The 16,018-nt window shown below is 42.4% G+C and overlaps 1 protein-coding gene across 5 annotated transcripts in view; it reads left to right on the forward strand.

Annotated features, from left to right (window-relative positions):
- The window catches only part of LOC118703442 (synuclein alpha interacting protein), a 138,236-nt gene that overhangs the window by 90,763 nt on the left and 31,455 nt on the right, over window positions 1–16,018 (forward strand). For 4 of the 5 annotated variants that reach the window (XM_036410386.2, XM_036410387.2, XM_045571878.1 and 1 more), the window contains exons 4-5: window positions 12,804–13,702; window positions 15,489–15,668. In XM_036410386.2, coding sequence (XP_036266279.1) covers window positions 12,804–13,702; window positions 15,489–15,668 — 1,079 coding nt within the window. The remainder of the gene's footprint in view (window positions 1–12,803; window positions 13,703–15,488; window positions 15,669–16,018) is intronic. The other variant, XM_036410389.1, reaches the window with a different exon arrangement.

The raw sequence follows: 16,018 nt of genomic DNA on the forward strand, positions 1-16,018 counted from the left end.
AAAAATGTGCACCTCTACAAGAGTTTTTTGTGAAATGTTTGCATATATTCTCTGCTTAATCCCTGCTACTCACATAGGAGAAGAGGACAACATGAAACAGTGGGTGTTAACTCTGTTGTATGGTTTAGCCAAATGAGGACTAAAAAGCAGCAGGTTGACATTCGGTATTCAAATCAAACATATTCAATTACATTGACTTTAAAGTTTTTTTTTTTTTAATTAGACATTCAGATGCACATGTTTTTTCAATTAATTAACTGTTTGTGATTCTTTAAAAATGTGTTTGCTGAGTTTATTGTATCATTTTCTTATGAAAGAAGGAAGATAAATATTAATTTAGCTTTGCATCTGAGTACTTTGATGAGCTAAGGTTACAGAATCCGGTTATGGAACAGTAATTGATGGCTTTGGGATGTGTTTGAGAAAAGATTCTGAAAGAACACACCTCCATTATACTTCACTTGGATGGCAATGAGTAAGGGACACAATACTTTCTAAACTTGGTATCTGGTAAAAGTCATTTTGGATGTGTATTTAACAGCATTACAAAGTTGCTGTATTTTTAGTCCCTGTGCATGTACATTTTATAACAAATCCTGGACTTCAGAAAACATAGAATGTTCTAAAATTTCCAACACTTTCAGCCAGCACCAAAGATAATAAGTTGCCATGAAATGTAGCCTTTCAGTGTTGCTGTAACATAGCTGGTGATTCTAAGAATAAACATCCTGTTTTCCATTTTATTAAGCTTCAATACGGAAAGCATGAAGTGGGATGTTGGCATGACAGTTTACATTGAAAATCATGCTAATCGGTCCATTTCACATGATGTAATGTAAAATAGACTCCAAAGAATAAGGAAATACAGTTTCTAATATCTCAATCAAGAAAACGAACACTCCAACCCAGTTGTCGGCAAACTTATTAGTCAACAGAACCAAATATCAGCACTACAACGATTGAATTTTCTTTTGAGAGCCAAATTTTTTAAATTTAAACTTCTTCTAACGCCACTTCTTCAAAATAGACTCACCCAGGCCATGGTATTTTGTGGAAGAGCCACAAGTGGCTCGCGAGTCCCAATTTGCCAACCACGGCTCCAACCTAATGCAATAAAGAATCTAACATTTATGACATAACTCTCAGTTTATTTAATTCCAGTAAAAATTTACATACGGTAAAATATCTACATGAAAATGTTAGTCATATAAATAATGCAATTAATAAATAATACAATTCTTTTCATTTTTCTTGGACAAAATTATTATACTTTATCTGTTTGAAAAGTTATTAATAATGTGATGTTGGTTTAATATCAGTGTTCTCTCATAGACTAAGTAAAATCCCTTTGGGGTAATTTTGTTCGTTATAGTATCTCCAGTGTTGGCACTGGTGCTAAGTGCATATATATTGAGGTTCGGCCAGATGGATGACTGCAGAGAAAGGTGAAAGGAAGCCTTGCTTCTTTGAGTTTTGTATTATAACTGAGGAAAGGGACATACCTTCTTTTCATTTGGCTTTACACCTTGATCCTTCAGTTCTCTCCCTTTTTAGCTATAACATCAATGTCTTTCTGTGTTTGGGTTATTACCCTCAGCCTACAAACACTCTCTGATTATCTTCTATCTTAAAGCACCAAGCAAACAGCACTCCTTTTAGTGGCTTCCACCTGATTCTCTGCTGCTTCTCCTCCCACGCCTTCTGGTTTACAGCCAGCCTGCTTTAAAAAGGTAAGGGAGCCTCCATCTAGTCTTCTACCTCCCATTCACAACAAGTATCTACAACAAGCATATCAAACTCAAAGGCTAACACAGGCCAAATAAACAAGATTTAAGTTTATGTGGGCCACAAAAAATAAAAGCTTCAATTTTCATAGAAACATGGGTTTATTTCGATAGAGATATGCTGAATACAAAGGGCTGTAATAAATGAGCAATCATTAACATAAAATAGTAGAACATTTTAATAAAAATTAATATTTCTTCTTGAACATTAACTTATCAGATACTGAATAACTGTACAAATTAATAAACATAATGCAAATAAACCTATTTTTCTTATTCTCCGAAAGGGAAATATCTCCTGTTGCAAACACCAAACAAGTCAGTACAAGGCTAACGATGTGGCAGTCAGCTGCTGAAATATTCGCTGCTAGTATTAGTGGAGAGAAGTGGCGCACCTGCATGTAATGCACACAAGGGAAATGAAAATAACAATGATTATAGAAACCAGTCATTAGTGAACATTGTAGTTTGTTATTAATAATTATGTATAACAGGATATTATAAAAATTAAGTTACGAAATTTTTATTAAAATGTTTCTTACATACCGTTATATTGGCTGGGTCACAAAGGTATTCTATGTGGGCTGCATGTAGCCCGCGGGCCATAAGTTTGACATGCTTGACCTATAGAATGACTTTGCACCTCCCTAGCAATGGTCACAACTTCCAGATTGTCAAGTCCATTGACACTGATATTCTCATCTTTCTTGGCCTCTTCATATTTTTTGAGACTTGGCTATGCCTTTATGGAAACATTTTCCTCTCTTGGTTTCAGGATACTACCGCTCTTCCCATTTTTCTCCCAATACTCTTAACATTTTTTTAGCCTCCTTTGCAGCTCCTCCTCCTTCTCTACCTGACCTTCATATATCTAAGGGGGACTCAAGTATTCAATAGGACTCGGTCTCCCCTCAGTTTCCAAGTCTCTTTGGGTTGATATTTCATCTATTCTCACAACTTCACATATCACCTACATGCTGCTGCTACTGGCCTCAGCACTCCGAGTCTCCTATTTAATGGCCACTCCGTGACTACATGACATGCCTTATGGAATTCTGAAGAGAAAGTCTTGCATCTCCTTTCTTTATATGTTCCTCCTCTTTTCTCCCTTAGGTAGAGGTACTGGGTTTACTGAAATATCAACTCAGTGGCTAAGCCAGAACTCTCCCCCCAAATCAACTTTCATCTATGTACCAGATCCTGAGTTGTCTTTCCTCAAAGTGACTCCCCCTCTGTCCATTTCTCTTCATCTCAACAGCCACCAGCTCATCCAGGCCACCTTTCAGATTCATCTGAATTAACAGTCATGAACTAGTCTCACTTCTTTGTTCACCACCAGTCCTTGCACCCCTATTTCCCACAGAGTAGATAGGAGGGCATATTTTATGATGTAAAGCAGATCATTTTGCTTCTCTGTGAAATCCCCCCAGGGATACCGCATTTCAGTGAAAATACAAACCAAACTCTTTGTTGTGGTCAATAAAATGCCCAAATGAGCTGGCCCTTGATAACCTTCCCCAACTCCATCCTTGATTGCACTCAGCCTGGCTCACCCTGCTCTAGCTATAAGAATTTTGAAACAACTAGCCAGATTCTCTCTTTCGTTGGCCATTTGAAATGTGCTTTCTTTCACCCAGATCTTCGCAGAATTAACTTTCCTCTTGTATTTCCCCCAGATCCTCACATGATCAGCTTCTTATTCCCTTGGTTTTAGCTTGCCATATTTTCCGGCGTATAAGATGACCCCCTAATTTTACAGTTAAAACATAGGTTTAGGCCTATATTCGCTGTATAAGACAACCCCCCACTTCTGAGGCAACACCAGTTCTTTTTTTAATAGACTGCCTCTCTGACTCTGGCCAATCTGAGCAGATTTTTACTAGAACACAGTGTCGTCTTATACGCCGGAAAATACGGTAAATGTCACCTCCATAATGACACATCTTAGTGATTCTCTAACCCAGTACACTGCTTGTCTCTCTCAAAGCACTTTGCATGTTCTCATTTCTTATCCCTCTGTATACTTGCTTTGCTTTTTGGTTCTGCCTTTAGGCAGGGACTTTGTCAATTTCATTCATCTCTGTACCTAAAGCCATGTCCATGGAAAGCATTCAATAAATGATTATTGAATGAATAAACCCTTAAGAGTATTTTAGCATTCTGCCAATTACCTGAACACCTCTGAACAAGCTTTATAACATTTTTGTATCTCTAGCTTACATTAGAAGGATATTGCCACCTCCAACCAATTGAAGGAATTGGCAGCTGAGAGAACAGATTCTCAGTGATAAGGAGACTCTAAATTTAGGCTGATGCACTAAAAATAAAAAGCAGGGAAATTCTTCTACTCGTCTGTTTCTAAGAAAAATTGCTTTTAAAAACCATTTTTTTCTAATTTTGCTCCCTCACAGAAGCTTCAGAGTCAGTGGTTGCCAAAATTTAGGCAGAGAACACAGTTTAGGGTTTAGGTAAAAATGAATCCGAAATGAGTACTACCGGGTTTTGCCACTGGTTTCTGGAATCTACTTGCCTACATCTGACCCAGAGAACATGTAAATTGCATGTTTAGGAAATAATTTTCATTAAGGCGGTCCTTAATGAAACTGCAGTGTTATGGAAAGAAATTGGAGTCAGGGAACCTCAGTCCTGGTTGAGAAGGAAGCGTGCTCTGTAATTTTCCACGTAACACTTAAAATTCCCTGGGTCCTCCTCAATTTTCATGCAAGAATACATGAGAATTGCTCATCTATTCTCCAGAGTTCTTGTAAAAACTTACATGGCTTTATAGAAATATATTGTATTAGCAATTCTAAAGTGTTAAATGGAGGAAATTTTAGAATTCCAATGAAGAAATACTGTTTTGAGGAAGTATTAGCCTACAGTGTCTTTTTCCACTGGTTATGCTGGTGCCAGAGAACAACACACTGAACTGCACCAGGAGGCGGAGGCAGCGTGGCTCCACCGTGCATGTATCCTGGGACCAGCCTCTGTCTGCTCTTGGCTTCTCTCAGCTGCACCTGCCCCGCTCTCTCTGGAGCCTTGTAACTGAGAACTCTGGCCCAGGCAGGAGCTTGGTGTGCCTGCCAAGAGGAAGAGAAGGCTGCAGGCCAGTGCTGGTTCTTCCTCCCATTTCTCCTCCCCCTTACAGTGCATCCATCTCAAAATGGGACCAGCTTCACAGACTGACCTCCATTTCTCTTATAATTCATTTAACTTTTAGCCCTCCCCCCAAAAAACAAAACAAAAAAACACACAACGTAATACACAGTAGAAGAACCATGAAGATGTACCCCCTTTTCTTTCTCTTCTTAATTTTACAACTGTATTTCTAATGTGGAGATATATAGCTCTATATTTAGAAGTAAAAGAAACAGCCATCAGTTGGAGGTAGGGAGTAGAAGGGAGAGAGGAAGGATTCTCCATACTCCCTCTGCCCTGCCATCTACCCCCCCTACACACACACACACACACACACACACACACACACACACACACTCCTCTCCATCTGCTTCTTGCTCTCTCTGACAAAGGAGCTGTTACTTGCTGTTCTTTGTCTTTGACTTTAGGTCAGCACTGTAAAACATCGCCACCTTCAGTTAGAACTGGTAAGTGTGTTTCTGCACTTTCCACAAACCAACTGAGCTTGCTGACACTTTGCAGAAAAACACACTGAACAAGTTCTCCCATTTCTGCACTTCTCTGCTTGATGTCTCTTGATGTATATCTCTTTCTTCAATTCAGCACAAAGAGGGAATGGAGGGAGGAGGGAAGGAATGAGGGGGGAGGAGAGGGGAAAGGAGAGGAGGGGGAAAGGGAAGGAAGGAAGGAAGGAAGGAAGGAAGGAAGGAAGGAAGGAAGGAAGGAAGGAAGGAAGGAAGGAAGGAAGGAAGGAAGGAAGGAAGGAAAGAAGGAAGGAAGGAAAAGGAAGGGAAGGACACCTGGAACGAATATTACTTAATCCACTCAAGAGGTTTTACTAATGTCAAAGTGAAGGTCAGCATATTTTTTAGATGACAGAATAACTCTGAAACCATATACTTTCGTCAGACTCACCAATTGTTATTCTGTGTGAACTGTACTTTTGAAGTCCAAAGGTTTAAAGTTGTCTAAATATTGAGTCTGATTTTATGATAGAACATGCAGTTTTGGTGAAGAAGTATTATTTCTACCCAGGGTAGTAAGAGCTTGAGTATGTCTATGAATATTCACAGGCCAAGGAAATGGATGCAGGTGGTGTGCAAAGTTAAGTGAGCAGGTCTCGACAATTCTGGGCAGAACTAAGAGAAATGATATGTGAATCTGATACTTGCAGCAGCTGCTTGGTATCAGTAGCCACTAAAAGTCAGGAAATTTAAAGTCCTCTGTACTTCCCCTGCAGCCTCACAGTACTCTCGGAAAGGTTCTGTGGCATCAGTGAAAGGGATGAGCAAACAACACTGTGGGAACGTTCCAGACATACATTCATCATGCCTGACGTCATGGCCTGAACACAATTCTCCAAAGTCAGGGCAACCCTTTCTTGGATCAGGTTACATCTAGGACGATATAGAAGAGCATTCAGTGAATAGTTCTCACTCAGACTCCATACCCTCTTCCTATTGTCATAAGATGGTATAAGTCACCTCTTCTAGAGCCTCAGGTGTTTGCAATAAGTGGGGTCACTAGATATTCCTGTTTTTGTTGGGTTAAGGAAACTCATGACATTAGCATCGGCACCCCTCATCTTTCAGAACGTCCCTCCCTTGGGTGTATAAATAGAAGAAGTGGAATGCTGGAGCACTTAAAAAGTATGTTCTTGAAGGTGCCTGGGATTGCAGTAGTTATAGATGTGAAGTGCAGTGTTATGTACATTTAAGGCAATTACAGTTAAAAGAGTACATTTTGTTTCATAGAATATAGAATTCAGGAAATGTTAAACAGAAGGGAAACACCATTTTATCCTAAAGGCATACCCTCTTGCTTTCTCTTCTCGATGTCCCACGTTCATATTTCCTAATCTGAACATACAATTCCATATTTAGAAGTAAAGTAAACAGGGCTTTGGGGAGCCAGCATTGACATTCAGTCTTGAAAATTGGATCCACCGTTGCAATAGCAAACTGTACATTATCTTCCTAAGAAAATACAAATTTATCAGTCCCAAGAGCCAAAGAATTGTTCTGTGTCAGCAATCAGGTTAGCCTCATAATTATAAATTTGTAAGGATCTGTTGAAAGACATGGAATTATAGTGTTTCATAGTGAATCACTCAGAATAAAGAGCCCTGTTATTTGTAGACATTCCATACAGTTACAGAAATTTAGAGGTGGGTCAGGTCTTAGCAATCATGTAGTCTAACCCCTGTATTTTACAGATGAAGAAATCGAGACTTAGAATTTGTAGGAAATATATGGAAATGTTTCCATATGCAGGACATCTTCTGAATGTCTGAACATCTTCAATAGCTTACTAACTTCTCTTTGAAAGTCAACACAGATAGTATGCCCAGAATGTGGCTGGAGTGCCTCATTGTGAGCAGACTCCTATTCATTTACTATACTTTGCATCTTTAGTCTGGCATATTCCTTCCTCCTTCCTCCCTCCCTGCCTTGCCTCCCCCTTTCTTTCATTTCCTCCTTCTCTCTTCCCTTTATTAATTTATTCATTAAACGATTTAGCCACTGATCCCCAATATCTGTGAGATTTTGTGCTAGAGAGAGGGCTGGTTAAAAACACAAGTCATCTTTGCTGGTGAGGAAGTCTCAAGAGAGAAGGTGAGATAGAAACATGCGGGAATAGTTGCAGCAGAACTTCAGAAATGCCCACCCCTGTGTATGGCCAAATGTAATCAGGACACTAAGGAGAAAGAAGCCTTAATTCCTTGGGAACATTAGTGATGTGGGAATGAAGGATGCTGAGATGAGAAGATAAATTAGAAAATAAGTAAAAGAACTGCTACATTCCATGCAAAAGATTTTAGGTACTATCCTGAAAACCTGGGTTTCCAAACCCCAGTAATTCAACTATTATTTCCACAACACGTGATAGAGCCTGCATCTCCCTCTGTTATTTTTACTTTACTTACATATCACTTGTACTATTGTTTATTTAACACACTTTTCTAAAGTAACTTACTTTTAAACACTAATTTTTAAAAGAAACGTTATCAGTGTTGTAAATATTTCGAAAACCAATTGTGACCTGCAATAATTTTAAAGTCTTCATTAAAATGAATGTGATGGAAATAAAATATGTCTGCTAAACCTTTACCTATAAAAATTTCTGAACCTATGGCCTATGGTCACATTATTCCAAAGGGAGATTATACATTTTGAAGAGGAGTTAAATTCATTGTCAACTCCTTCAATTAATTAGGAGGAAGAAAGTTGAAAGGTGTATAGCTTCTCATTCTCTCAGGGGAATTTAGCTGTGTGCCTCCTTAGATATGGCATGGACATGCATCCCACGTAAGGAGGAAATCCTGTTTCAGACAGTCCAGGGTGACCTGAGGTTTGTGAGCTAAGAAGTAACAAAATCAGACTTAGCTGCAGAGGGTTGACTCAGGACTGGAAAGGAAGACCCAAAAAGGAGCTAGAACTTTGCAGAGAATGGGTGAGGGTCCCAGTGTGGCCCCAGTGTAATGGGATGATTAAAGATGATTTGAGAAGGATTTAGGATCAGGCCACAGCAGGTATTGGTTCCAGAGGGATGAGGGGCAGTGATAAAGGGAAGAGCAGGGTGAGCCAGCCCAGCTGGTGTTGCTCAGTAGTTGAGCATCAACCTATGAACCAGGAGGTTGAGATTCAATTCCTGGTCAGGGCATATACCTCGGTTGTGGGCTCGACCCCTAGTAGGTGGGGCATGCAGGAGGCAGCTGATCGATGATTCTCTTTTGTCACCGATGTTTCTATCTCTTTCTCTCTCCCTCTCCCCCCTTCTCTCTTTCTGAAATCAATAAAAAACATTTTTACACATATATATAGAGAGAAGGATGAGCCATTCCTTGTAGATGGCTTGTTTATGAGACTGTGTAAGCAGCCATGCAATCCAAAGCAGCAGGAACAAGAAATATAGCGGGGGGGGGGGGGGGGAGGACGACACACAGGAGGGGAGGACATGGGAGGGGAGGGGAAGAGAAAGCACAACTGGAGAGGGATAATACCCCTAAACCATAACATGCTGCCTGCCACAAATGCTTGCCATTCCTAGACTCACAGTAAATATTTGTTGTATAAATGGATGGTCAGCAGGCAATTGGGAATATCTTGCTGGTGATCAGAGACATTCTAAATGCCAGCTAGATTGGAAGAGATCATTGTGGCCTATAAGTCAGCCTCACATACACTTCCACTTACCTACTGACCATTTTAGAAAATTTGTGACCTAATCAGCCAACAGATTTAAGGTGTATTGGACATGTTTACTTTGGTAAGATGTTAAAAATGAATCCATTCAACCAAAAGTCATTAGGAACCTACTTATGTAAGGAACAGAAAGATTAATTACTCACAGGCCCTGTTCTACAGAGTTTGTAAAGATCTAATAAGATAACAGATAACATTTTCAGGCACTTAAAGTTTGTTAACATGTGAAGTATTTATTCATGACCCTCAGAAAACAAATTTAGCCTCAAAAATCTTCCTAGTAACCTAGTTAGTCTGAACTTTGTTTCCATGTATTATAAGAAATTTATTATCGTGTTGGGATAGAACTACAGTTACTAATAGCCCCTTTTCTTGTGTTGTGCTTAAAATACCCTTTTGCCCAGCTTAGGAGAAATAAACTCACTGAATTTTATCTTTTGCACATATGTAAAATTGTCCTTCTCAGATGAGGATGTGATATAGTAATAAATTAGAGTATTCTCATGAAGGCCTATTAAATAATCCATTTCTCATGGCTGGAATTTGTTCCCAGCAATCGAGACACAGACTAGAAAGCATAGGTTTCATTTGGCCTAAAAAAGAGTCATCCGTTTGAGTAAGGGGAAGGACAACAAGCCTAATGTTGACACCCATTCTTCAGTTCCTAGACCCTTGTGTGGAGAGAAGTGTTTTCATAAGACTCAGACAGAATTCATTTCCATAGAGCGTTCTTAATGGCTCCTGTCAGAACAAAACAGCTGGGGAACATATGGTATCCATTTCCCTGTATCACTTGGAAAAAATTTCACATGTAAATAAAGCCAACATAAAAGAGTAGCCCTTTGAACCCACGACCTTATGCAATACATAAATATATTGGTACAATGCACTCATTGTACTGGCCCACTAAGTTATGTGCCTTTAAAAATTCTTTATTGCATCCTGAGATGCACATTTTCAAGAAGTTCCAAAGAACTGAAGGTAATGGGCAAAAATATTAGCAAGCAACATTATCTAACAAGTATGTATCTCAGAAATGTGAATACACACACACACACACACACACACACACACACACCCCGTATTTTCCGGCGTATAAGACGACCCCCTAATTTTACAGTTAAAACATAGGTTTAGGCCTATATTCGCTGTATAAGACTACCCCCCACCTCAAAGAAAAGACTTACTTTGCCATCAAGATCTGCAGGTAATTTTTGTGCAATTTTGGTCTTTTGCCCCCAATTTTCGGTTGACTTTTTTTTGTTTCAAAAGTCATTTTATACACCAGAAAATACGGTATATATATTTATTTAAAGCTTTTCAGAAAATTAATGGATAAAATTAAAGACATATTTACACATTATGAACTCTGTCCATTAGCTCTCTATTGTTTTCAATAAATAAGTAACCATGTGTTCTTGAAAGGAAGAAAGAAAAAAAGGCTTGGCAAAAAATTTGGGCAGACTTTAGTTTTATCGCTTTACATTTTTAGGGAGAAAAGGACATAGAAAGGATAGAAAAACTTTTTAAATTTATAACGGACCAACTGGAATTAGTCTTTGTCTTTTGCATATTTACATTTTGTGCATAACTTCAGAAAATCCAGCTCTTACTGCTAATTAGGGCTCCTCTAAGTTTATTAGCAGAAGTTCTTTCCCTTATGAAATTAAGCTGTAAATCCCTGGGAAGGATGCACTTTGGGTATTTAAAAAGAGGCTTAATGTGTTGTGCAAAGCGAGATTTAAATCCAAAGACTAGCATTTGTTAATTGTCAGCTCCGTGCCAAGTACCATGCACAGCGAAGAGCCAGAGCCGACAAAAGGGAAGAAACACAGCAGCACAAGAACATCTCAATCCCTCCCTTCCTTCTGGAACATTCCCTATTAATACCTGTTCTGAACTGGAAAGAATCCAAGCCTCGCCTCACAGCTTATAACATTCTTATTTTAGATTCTAAAATGCCAGAGCTAGGAGGGCCTCAGAGGAGGACCACATAGTGGAGATCCTCTGAAAACCGCAGCAGAATTGAGGGCAGTCTTGGAGAAAGAACCCACCCGTAGTTGTATAGCATTCGAGCTCAGAACATTCACTCTCTTCTCCTTAGCTTTGTTCCAGGACCTTTCTGAATCCTCTTAGAACACATCCTAGCAGGAGGAAGGACGGATGACCTTGGTTTTTTAAATTTTGGAAACTTTTATAACTCTGTCCAAACATTTAATAATTCCCACTCCCACCCTCACAATCAGTGGTAGCCGGAGACTCTTGCCGAAGTTACAGACTGGAGTATCCATGCCTGCTGTCACTTTTGTTGTGCCCAACAGCAAAGAACAGACACAGAAACATGCTTTGGGGTTAAAACCTTCCCACCTGCTGTTGTCCGGGAAGGATAGCTAGGTGAGAGGTCCGGGTTGGAGGGCACGTCCTGAAACCTCACTCCTGTGATGGGGGATGGTGTAAACCGAGTGGAAGGGGAGTAGGGATCTGTCAATCGCTGGCCTCAGGTTTCCAGGGTCCTGGATCATCTGTCATCGGGTCAGGGGAGTCTCCCCGAGAGGAAGCAGTATCCTGGTGTCTGAGGATGTCGCTCCACCGTCCTGCACCGAGGGGCTAACTGGGAGAAGTGGTGGTTCGTCCCTTTTGCCTCCAGATGTGTTGCTGTTTCTCATTATGCTCCATCTCAACCAGACACTTGTTCAAATGCAAACCGTACAGTGTTTATCTGAGCTTTGAACAGAAACAAGAAAAAACAACAAACACAACCTAACCTGCCTGCCTCACCCTCCCTCTGCAACGCCCTTCTCCTCCTGTTGGTTTCCAGCTTTTCAGACAATGGAGGGTAGCATTCAATCTTCAAGAGCTCATTCAGCTGCCAAGTGTCCGTGTGCTGTGTCGGACAGCACTGGGAAATACCCCCGAGCAGCCGTCCACTGGGATGCTCAGGCTAGGGTGGAGCGAACCCATGGCTTATCTCCCAGGGTCCTGTCAACTCCTGACCCCTGCGTTCCTCTCTGTTTTTTCCCCACTTGCATCTAACAAATCACCTGGCGAATCACCCCATCAGCCATCATTTGTTTTTAACGCAGAGGACCCTGCCCTCCAATCCTACTCCCCAGCGTGGGGACCAGTATCCACATCCTTGCCCATCAGGTGCAGCTGTCCAGGGAACAGACCTAAATATCTGACGGGGTTTGCTTTCTTCAGCTGCCGGCGGCTCTCACCATTCCCACTGCTTTCACTAACTCTGAGCCCGCATATCCTAATGGTCTTTTATCTTGCGCAGTTTTCCAGTGGTAAGTGCACTGTTTGCTTTACAATCCACGGTCCAAGTGGCCGCTTCCACAGGGGCTTACTTGGAGCCTAACTTGAGTGGGCCATGTCTGTCTGCCTGCCTGGCCAAGATGTTTTCAGTGTTTCTTTCATTTTTTAAAATAATATTTTATTGATTTTTTTTTTACAGAGAGGAAGGGAGAGGGGTAGAGAGCTAGAAACATCGACCAGCTGCCTCTTGCACACCCTCTACTGGGGATGTGCCCGCCACCAAGGTACATGCCGTTGACCGGAATCGAACCTGGGACGTGTTAGTCCGCAGGCCAACGCTCTATCCATTGAGCCAAACCGGTTTCGGCTGTTTTCAGTGTTTCAATGGCATAATCCCCTCTGGCTTGTTTTAACACAGTGTCTGGCTCCGGCTGGAACTGCGGCGTCACGGCGCTGATCAGCAGCGCGCAGAAGCCCACGGGCATCGCGGACGTGTACAGCAAGTTCCGCCCCGTGAAGCGCGTGTCCCCGCTCAAACACCAGCCGGAGACCCTGGACAACAACGAGAGCGATGACCAGAAGAACCAGAAGGCGGAGTACCAGAAAGGGGGCGACCCCGACGCAGACCCCCAAGCCGAAGAGCTCAGCCCCGGAGGAGGAGGAGGAGAGAGAGAGGGCGGCCCCCAGAGTAAATGCGCAGAGCCCGGTGCCTTGCTGGGCGAGCTGGAGCACTACGACCTGGACATGGACGAGATCCTGGACGTGCCTTACATTAAGTCCAGCCAGCAGCTCGCCCCTTTCCCCAAGGTGACTGCAGAAAAGAGAATGCTGGGCTTATGCACAACCATCAACGGCCTTTCTGGCAAAGTCGCCGCCGCGGCAGGAAATGCTGAGACCTTGCCGCCGTCCAACACAACCCCGTTCTGCGTCCTGTCCCCAGTGAAAAGCCCTCTCGTGAGAAAAGCGTCCTCTGGCCTCCGCGACCAGCCTAAGCTCTCCCCAGAAGACACCGAGAGCTCGCCGCCGCCGCTGGCCAAGGGTGGCTCTGCCTATGAGCCTGAGAGCCAGAGCAAGGACTTCCTCAGCAAGACCTTCGGCGATGCCCACGGCCGGAGCAGCAGCGTGGAGAAGCCCCTGCCTGACTGCCAGCTCAGGGCCTTCCACCTGCAGGCCTCCCCAGCAGCGGAGCCCAAACTGGAAGAGCAGGTGGGCGGCCTGAGCTGGACCAGCTCCCAAGGCCCCGAAGAGAGGAGTGAGTGCCTGCAAAAAGTAAAAAGCATCTTGAACATCGTTAAAGAAGGACAGATATCTCTACTGGTAAGTATGATCTCATTCGGCATCCATAGGAGTCATTCAGAGACTAGTGTGGCAGCTCTGTTCCTTAGTAACAGAATGAAGATGAATTGGTTCGTCTTCTTCTTCTTCTTCTTCTTCTTCTTCTTCTTCTTCTTCTTTTTTTAATGTATCTTTATTGTTGAAAGTATTATAGATGTCTCCTTTCTTTCCCCGACTGACCCCCTCCACCTGGACCCACCTCTGACCCAGGCCTTCACCACACTACTGTCTGTGTCCATGGTTGATGCAGTGTTTACTTGTGGCTTTAGTTAGGTGGTTTGACTTTAGAGTTTTAAAATAAAAAGGAGGTTAAGACAGGGAAAAACAAAGGACTCGAGAGGGAGTGTTGTTTCACTTTAAGTTTGCATAAATGCAACTGGAATCTGGACACTTAATCTAATACAAAAACAAAAGAGAGGAGCCCAGCACTTTCTCTAGCTTGAATCTTAATGCCTTTCTTTTTGCTTTCCAATGGTTTCCAATGCTCTCACTCACATGTTTGTGGGGATGTCAGTTTCTTGCCCAAGGTGGACCTGCCAGATACGTGAACACAGAGTCTTCTGTTTTATCCTGATTATTATTCCGGAGTGCTGGACTAGGATGCTTAAAAGCATTTGCAGATAGATGCTTACCCTAGAGCTTGATTGCCCTCTGAGCCACATGGGGCTGTGACTAGTTCCAGCTCTGCATGCCCAGGGAGCGTGAAGAAGCTTTTCTAACGACTCTAGACATGGAGCAACATGATGTAAGAAAAGTCTGTTCTGCTTCGGCTCAGGGAGCTGAACTGAAATCACACTCCATCTGCCTGCATTGTTCTTTTCTGGCTTCCAGACTTGGATGGAACAGTAGCAAGCCTGGGCTAGTACAGCGATGCTAATTGAAGTCTCATTCAGGAAAATCATCACATCTTGGCAGTGTGATTCTACTTAGGCTACAACCATGGATAGATAAGTACAGTGTGTTCGCTGTATTTATCACAAATCTTATTGTTGTAATGGGATGATATGATTGAATAATTTTACTAAATGAAGTAATACTTTTTTTTCCCCTCCTGAAAATGTCTTTTCCATTTCTCTTGGCCCTTCTTCTCTATTTCTCTTTGGTTCATTTCTTTCTTTTGTCCTTCCCATGTTTCCCAAATGATGAACCCCTCTCCATGTCACAAACGCTCTTTATTGACCGGTTTATACTCCGGGGATGAACTTCACTGGAGGTGAGAAAACCAAAGGCAGGCAGCCTCCCAGTGCCCCCGGAACAAGTCTACGGACGAACGTGTCTAGACTCCAGAGGGACCCATGGGAGCTCTAGTCGCAGCAGCCACCAAGTAGCAGGCAGTCAAAGCCAGTTCTCCAGGGTTCAAGGCAAAGCAGGTGGTTGAGAGATATAGTTCATCCTTCCAACAAATGTACAGCGGGGAACATAGCACAACCTGGCCTCAGGACGTAGCAGTGAGTGGAAGAGACAGACAGGGAACCTGCCAAGTACTATAAATGTCATCACAGTGGTTTTCAGGCCAGCCTAGAACCTCCCCAAGCTCGCGACCTATCCCTGTCACCATGTCTCACGCGGAAATAAGTCTCTTGAACTTTTATGTTCTAAAGTATACCATAGCAACGTAATGGAAAGGCATTAGCATTAATAGCAAGGAATTCTGACTTATCAGGCTCCAATGGCTGTCACCAGAGCTCCTGGAAGCTCTTCTCTACTTCCCAGAGTGTCTCATTTGGATTTATTGACCTGGGTTTTTCTCATCTTCCTGTTTGGACAGCCACATCTAGCTGCTGACAATCTAGACAAAATTCATGACGAAAGTGGAAACAATCTCTTACACATTGCGGCGTCGCAGGGCCACGCAGAGTGCCTGCAGCACCTCACTTCTCTGATGGGAGAAGATTGCCTCAACGAGCGGAATGCAGAGAAGCTGACTCCCGCGGGCCTGGCCATCAAGGTCAGTGGTTGGGGGCTGGGCTCTCCACAGCTAAAAGTTAGATTTCTATTTTTTAAGATTCCTAGTGAGCTAAAGTGCTGGGATGGAGAGGGAGAGAAGAGTGATATACCAAGCAAACAGCAAATGAACATATTCTGTTTAAGAGAGTAATCATTTCACTCCTGACCTGCTTTGAGATTTTGAGATTTTGCATTCCAATTTACTGTGCAATGAGGGTGAGCTTCAAAGCAGCTAGTAAAGAGAAGGGGCAATGGTCTCTTGCATTGCTGAGAACTTCTGTTATTCATGGAGCCTGCAGTTTAGACTCTGAACTGTATTGGATCTATTGGAGGCTGTTTTATTTTTCCCCT

This window comes from Pipistrellus kuhlii, unplaced genomic scaffold (assembly GCF_014108245.1).
Source record: "Pipistrellus kuhlii isolate mPipKuh1 unplaced genomic scaffold, mPipKuh1.p scaffold_m20_p_4, whole genome shotgun sequence".
Lineage (NCBI taxonomy): Eukaryota > Metazoa > Chordata > Mammalia > Chiroptera > Vespertilionidae > Pipistrellus > Pipistrellus kuhlii.